The sequence below is a fragment of the Triticum urartu genome, chromosome 1, assembly GCF_003073215.2.
Source record: "Triticum urartu cultivar G1812 chromosome 1, Tu2.1, whole genome shotgun sequence".
Lineage (NCBI taxonomy): Eukaryota > Viridiplantae > Streptophyta > Magnoliopsida > Poales > Poaceae > Triticum > Triticum urartu.
In genome coordinates, this window is record NC_053022.1 from 29,362,434 (window position 1) to 29,369,936 (window position 7,503).

The 7,503-nt window shown below is 37.9% G+C and overlaps 1 protein-coding gene across 2 annotated transcripts; it reads left to right on the plus strand.

The window, feature by feature from the left end:
- The first annotated feature begins 1,458 nt into the window (after nt 1-1,458).
- LOC125546005 (MADS-box transcription factor 23-like) lies at nt 1,459-6,031 on the plus strand. 2 transcript variants are annotated; one of them, XM_048710115.1, is made up of 8 exons: nt 1,459-1,802; nt 3,423-3,498; nt 4,658-4,719; nt 4,896-4,995; nt 5,129-5,170; nt 5,267-5,350; nt 5,475-5,596; nt 5,739-6,031. In XM_048710115.1, the coding sequence occupies exons 1-8, from the start codon at nt 1,615-1,617 to the stop codon at nt 5,743-5,745; spliced, it is 681 nt and encodes a 226-aa protein (XP_048566072.1). In that variant the 5' UTR covers nt 1,459-1,614; the 3' UTR covers nt 5,746-6,031. The 2 variants fall into 2 exon arrangements, with proteins under 2 accessions (XP_048566072.1, XP_048566156.1); XM_048710199.1 differs by lacking the exon at nt 5,739-6,031 and having other exon boundaries at nt 1,547-1,802; nt 5,475-5,651.
- Nucleotides 6,032-7,503: the final 1,472 nt, after the last annotated feature.

Consider the following 7,503-nt stretch of genomic DNA (forward strand, 5'->3'; position numbering starts at 1 on the left):
TTCATAAATCATTTTTTAAATCAGAACATTTTTGGGAAATTATGAAAAAAATTGTAAATATAAATATTTTCTGAAGTTCCTAACAATATTTAAAAACATGAATATTTTTTGAAAATCCCAAAAATATATTGACAACACGAGTTGTTTTAAATTTGTAAACAAACTTTTAAACCAGGATTTTATTTTGAAGTTCGGTACAAATTTGAAAATCAGGAATATTTTTTGAAAATTTAAGACATTTTTAAAAGCGAAATTTTATAAAAAGGAAAAAAATATAAAAGTAAAAAGAAACAGCAGAAAAATAATAATAAATAACAGATATAGCAAAACCGGAACCTGCTTGAAGGATCCAAAAATCAGAAAAGCTGGAATAGCTAAACGGGCTGGCCCACTCACTCCCTTTGGAGTGCGAAGTCTTGGTGGACGGGTACATTGGTGGACTTTATTTCAAATGATTCAGAAATGATATTTCCAAGTTAAAAAAATCAAAGGAAACTTATACATATTCGCGTGGAGCCCGTCCACCGTGGATTAAGTTTAAAAAACATATTTCCACATCAAAGGAAACTTATAAAATGTTTATTCTTTTAAAGTCCACCGTGGAGCCCGTCCTGCATTTGCTCTTTTTGGGTATTTTGCCGCAGTAAGCAGTAAATAGGAAAACGCGATCCATCCTCCCATGCACATGATTTTAGCAGAGTAAACGGTGCACATGCTTAGATGCTTTGGCAGAGCAGCACGTATTTTTCCGTGCAAAGAACACGGAACCAAAGGCAAGCGGTTGGTGGAATGGACCAGCTAGTTGTTAATTTTACAAGTCTGTCTCGGTACGGAACATCGCCGGCCGGCACTTATCTATGTACGGAGGAAAATGAAATAAATTACATGAGTGGAAGATAAGCTGCCGTACACCTAACAGTCGACATTTTCTCCTGTATCAATCGCCCTGGTAGATCTAGTACTCTCTCTAGTTCTTTTTAGTCTGCATATAATTTTTGTCCGACGTCAAAATATCTCTACATTAATCAAATTTATAGAAAAAGTATCAATATTCACAATGCTGAATCAATATTGTTATATTCATTATGAAATTTAGTTTCATAGTATAAATATTTGGCATTGTAGATGTTAATATTTTTTAATATAAATTTAAACAAAATTTACAAAACTTGACTTAACACAAATCTAATACGTGGAATAAAAAGGATCGAAGGGAGTATGCAATATCTTAATCAGTAGCAGATATGAACTGCACCAGATAGGTTCTCCGCACCATAACTAAACTTTGTCTAGCCTTTTTCAGGAAATTGAACCAAGAAAGGCTAGGCTTCGTACAATATTCCAGGATCACATGCACCATCTATGGCCCTTGGTCCGCGCATGAGACGACGTGCCATTCCACGATTAGCTGAGATGACGAGATATGAGGCATAATGGGGTCCATTTACAGCATATATTGCAATGCTTCTTTCCAAACGAACCTCAGGTGACCAACTCCCCACACAGACACACACATTGCTCTCTTCTTCTCTCAGCTAGTAAGAAATCTCCGGCTCGCCGGCCAGCGTGGCTTCTCTCTGCTTAGTTAACCTTCTGAATCTCCGGTTGTACGTCATGGTCCGGGGAAAGACGGTGATCGAGAAGATCGAAAACACGGCGAGCCGGCAGGTGACCTTCTCCAAGAGGAAGAGCGGGCTGTTCAAGAAAGCCAGGGAGCTGGGCGTCCTCTGCGATGCGCAGGTAGCCGTACTCCTCTTCTCCAACACCGGACGCCTCTACGACTACTCCAGTTCCAACTCCGGGTACACCACTGTTTATAGATCTATCTATCTATACTTTCAGTACTTTGCGGGCTATTCAGCTAGATGTATGGATGTTTTAGTTGATATGTTCTATTGATCTATATATTGCCTCTTAGTTAATTTCGAACCTTTGCTACTCACGATTGTGTGACCTATATGGGGCTGGATGTGTCTTCCTAAAATACAAGATCCAAATACCCACTGTATTTATCTCCTTTTTCGGAGGATGCTTGGTAATAAATTTCGCTAAAGAGCACAGACATGCCAGATAGACTGATTTTGCAAACTCATCTCTAGCGACAGTTAAATAGTAATCCATATTAATTTAGGTCTCCACCAGCCAATGCTTCGAGCCAAATTAATCCATTTCTTCATTCCACCCAAGAACGTTGGTTTTCAAGGAGAGAATATGAAATTAAAAAGACTTGATGCTTTTTCTGAATCTTGAATTCTTGATCAGTATTTTTCTCAATCTCAACTTTGTTACACCTTACTGCTCCTAATTAGTTTATTGGCGATATTTTACTTTCCTACTTCGCAGAGCATAGCGAAGTCCACTCGTCTCCTTTCTCTATATTGACGATCGAGAGATGTCACCATAGTAAAAGGATGAGCTGGAATTTTGCTTGCCTTACTTGTATGAGATATGAGCAGGTCTGGTGGTTATTTCTTGATATGTGTAACCTTAGTTAAGCTTGTGGTTTAACAGTGTTATTTGGTGATGCATTCTGAAGTTCTCATTCATCTAGGAACCAAAGCATCACATATTGAAGAAAACATTGCATTTTACACACTTCAACTTCACAGTGTGCATGCGCCCCTACAAAAATAATTAATGACACCATGTTATCTTCCTTTGAAGTATATTTTAAACTGGACATAAAAAAGTAAACAACACATGATGATATTTCCAGTTCCCCGCTCCAACTATATTAATCTACATACTATTCACACGAGTCACATTATTTTCTCTGTCCAACTTATTTTCCACTACTAACTTTGTGAAATACCTCTGTGCTTATTTTTATGCTCTCTCAAATTCTTGACCTCCAACCTTTCCTCCATTTTATCCCCAAATAATATTGACAAGTGCATTTTTACGAGAGATTGACAAGTACTTTTGACTACCTTTTTATGTAGGGATCATTAGACAAATAAACTCAAGACACTAATGCATACATCTTTCCTTTCTATTGGATGTTTCCAACATTTAACACCCTCTTGTATGGTTCCATCAAAACAAAAACACCCTTTTGTATATACTCTGGTAATCAGTGTTGAAATGTAAGATACGAATATATAAATATGTTTAATAATATTTAGGTTGATAATATGAAAACAACGAATTATGTGGAAATATATATCAAAATGTTACCCTTTGATTTTAGAAAAATAATATATGCACATACTATGCCAACACATTCATTCAAAACCGTGTCCCATACACATTGTATAACCATGGAAACTATGGCCGTAGAATCATGCCAGCATGCACTGGCACACGTGTACCTCTCTTCGACAAAAAACTTCACAAAGTGTGCATAATTATATCTTCCTCATTTGTAAGATAAGAGATTTAGTTTTTATTTAATATTATAATAAATTATCTCTTGTTTACAGGATGAAATCGCTATTGGAAAGATACCAACATGTTAAGGAGGGTCAACAGCTCATGAGTGCAAGCACAGAAGCTAAGGTATGACTCATGTTGTTTATGTTTACTTCAATGATCACTGAGTCTATCCTTCATATCTTCTACTATCCCACCTTCATGCCATGTGGATACCATGCATGGCATAGCTATCCAATTATGCTATCATAACTTTAGAAATGTACCTTCTCATATGGCAACAAAGATGGAAATTAATACCAAGAATCATGACGGAATGGGCCGTCAACCACCTTATCCTTGATGTCTTGCCTTAATTTGATTATCCATTGCCAACACATTGTCCTGGGCACCGCAGTAACGCGCTGCTGCCCAAGGTTGCTAGACTAATTTCAATCTACTATGTTATAACTTTGTTCCACAATAACCAATAATTAAGATTTTTGTATTGTTTTGATGCACCCATATAATGTGTAGTATTATTTTTTACCTCAAAGTGCACTATTAGCTAATGAATTTACAATACCGGTAGAAATCAAACTTCATGGATTGCAAATATGAATTAACAGGGAAAAAACAAATTTTGATTTGATTACTAGAACATTATGATGTTAGGGCACATCAGAGTTAAGGGAGGCAACACTCTTGTTGTTAAAAGATTGTCTTAGAAGCCATGCACGGGTGGGGCGGGGGTGGTGTAGGAAGTTATCTATATTGGCCAAATATTGAACAAAGCAACGCTATAGGCTTTGTGATGAAAGTGGGATGTAAAACCAATTATAAATAAAGCAAATAACATCTCATGTGTTGCTCTAGAAACCAACGTTGTTTGTATACGTACTGACTGTTATATATGTTAGCTTAGTGGTGTTTAATTCTCGGTGCCTTAGATTTTCATTGTAGTGAACGGAAGCTTGGATGACATAGAAAATGGATAAATATTCTCTATCCCAAAATTTAAGGAGATCACATTACCAACATCTTTCACAAAGGAAAATAATATGGTAATGATCTCTAACGCACCCACTTGATCGGTTAGTGATACATATATGCATATTTTAAAGATTGGTTCATGTTGCTCTTGTAATTCTACTGAGTAGCTATTTCATTATTTCACCTATAATTGTACAAAACCACAACAATATAGTTTGTCTCCGTTCGGTTGTTTTATTTTAAGTTCTAGAGCATAAATACATTATTCTAGGACATTAAGTATTGCTATATGTATGTGACTGTCCATTTACAGTTTTGGCAAGCAGAGGGAGAACGTCTGAGGCAGCAACTACATAACTTGCAAGAAAATCATAGGTATGCCAAGTAAATTTATGTGAGTGATGTACTAAAATTAATTAAGAACGAAATGGCTACTGGTTTGGCATGTGCAATACTTTGAAATAGCATAAACTGAAATCATTAATAGATGTAATATTCATACTCAGAAAACAATTTTAACACATTTGCACTAAATTGCTAAACCACTTCAGGCAGTTGTTGGGACAACATCTATGTGGCTTAGGTTTGGAAGACTTGAGTGGTTTAGAGAAGCAACTGGAAACGAGCCTGCATAACATTCGACTAGCAAAGGTAATGCTTAACGTTCCCATGATCGTGCATCTTTGTGGTGGCACTAACCATATTGTTCTTTCCAGGATAAACTTATGATGATGAAAATGATCGTGCATCTTTGTAGTGCCACTGACCCTATTGTTCTTTCCAGGATCAACTTATGATTGATGAAATTGAAGAGTTCAATAAGAAGGTTAATTTTTGATTCAACCATTGCAACACTACTACCACCATATCACAGAGGGTGGCCCGTTTTATTTCTATTTAGCATAACCTTTTTTTAATGCAGGGACACCTCGTACACCAAGAAAATGTGGAGCTGCACAAGAAACTAAATATCATTCATCAAGAGAGTATATATTTGCAAAATAAGGTGCGTAGGTATAAGAGTACCACCCACGCAAAAAATAAATAAATAAAGGGAGTATATAAGAGCACTCCACGAACATATCTTGCATGTCTGTTAGCTGTCATGCATGTTCAATTCAATTTTTCAGCTAAATGGGAAGCCAGAAGCAAATGAGGTGATTACAAGTTCTTCTAGTCGGCGCAGCATTGCTGCTCGAGATGGTGCAAATCTAGTTCATTTGGAACTCAGCCAACCTCATCATGCAGAAAGGTATGAGGAACCAGAATCACCAACATTGTGGTATGGTGAAATTTATGTTCTTTAATTTGTCTTTGCATATTAACTTTCTAAGACAAAGTAAACACAGAAGCTAACATAGAGAGCAATCTCTCCTGTTCAATGCATGCAACAGTCTTTGACTGCCAGCATAATGATGCACAAATAGGGGGCCAGAAGTTTCAACTAAAAGATCTTTCAGATGATCGACCGGAGGATTGATGTCCCAATTCTGTTCTCAATCAAATGCTAGTTGTTGTTACCCGTACGTCTACCCACGAATTGTACATATGAAATTTGATTGTGAGATTTGCAACTTGCTCCAGGTATTTTAATTTTTTGTTCTCAAAATATGACAATACTTGTGGCTAGCAAAGGAACAAGAACATGATTCCAAACTCTATAAACATGCATTCATATCCACGAACACCAGTGGGTCGTACTTCTTATTTTAAGGAACCAGCACGCCGTGTTAGGTCTGCAAAGTGCAAATTGGAACCGGTTTGGGTTTGCTTGAGTACATTTTGATCTGAGGATCGTTAACTCATTTGGCCCTCATTGCACATGTGGTTTATCTGAGGTCCTTGTGGGCCTCAATCACACGGTTTGTCCAGCAGACAATATGTATCGATAGATAAAAGTCATGATTGTTGACCCAGTCCCAATGTCGATCGAGTACTTCCGACGGCGATGACACGACGTCGAACGAGCGAGGCTGACTCTGATCGATCCACCCACGCAGTGCAAGGCTAGCTTCCTCTAGCTAGTCTGCTCCTATCAATCTACCCTTGGATATTGCAACCAAAGGAACACAACGCACGCACGCACGCACACGAAACTTGCTGATTGCCACAGGAACGTGAAGCTCCTGTTGAATACTCCCTCCGTAAAGAAATCAGAGGGAGTACTTTATTGCTTCGCCGTTGGTTGATTACGAGAGGGAGGGATAGGGCTGCACTTATATACACGTGTACAAGGCAAGCACCAAACCTATTTGGTACACAATTCTTTTTCTACTCTGACATTTTTTTTTTGCAATGTAGTACACATCAGCCAATAGGGGAATCAAGTCGTGTTTAATTCCAACAATTACTCTCATAAACATGACATCATCATGTCGCAACTTGGACGCAAATCCTTTTTCGCATCTCCAAAAACTTCTCTCGATCCAAAGCTTTGGTTAGGATGTCTGCTAGTTGATCATCGGTATAAACGTGGTTGACATTCATCTTACCATCTTCCACGCAGTCCTTTGTATAGTGATACATCGTATCAATGTGCTTGATCCTTTTGCGCCGCACTGGATCCTCGCGTAGAAAAGTTGTAAACTCGTTCTCAATGTTGAGCACCACTTGTTCGGGATCTCAATTCATTTCATAACTTTCTGTTTTTGTGATAGCCAACTTACTATGCTTCCATCGAGAAAGTATTTCACGCCCGAGATACTTTTATGGTCGTCAACAACTCATGTCGTGTTGCTATCATTGTAGCCGAGCAGCTTCACCATCTCCTTCTTCTCATCTGTCACATAGACACAACCGAAGTCGTCGTCCCTTTGACACATCTAAGTATATTCTCAATATTTGTGCAATGTTCCATAATGGATGTTTCTATGAAGCGACTCACAATACCAACATAATAGGCTAAGTCCGATCTTGTGTTCATGAGACACCTCAAACTTCTGACGACACTTCTATATTCCGCGGCATCAACCACAGGTGCTTTGCTCTTATTGCTCAACATGAGAGTACATTGAAACATCAATTCGATTGTAACCTTCCATGCCACAACTTTCAAGTACCTTTCTTGAATATGTATTATGACATAGCGTGACTCTCTCCGGCTTTTGTTGTACCTTGATCCTGAGGTAGTAACTCAATAGCCATAGATCATCCATCTTG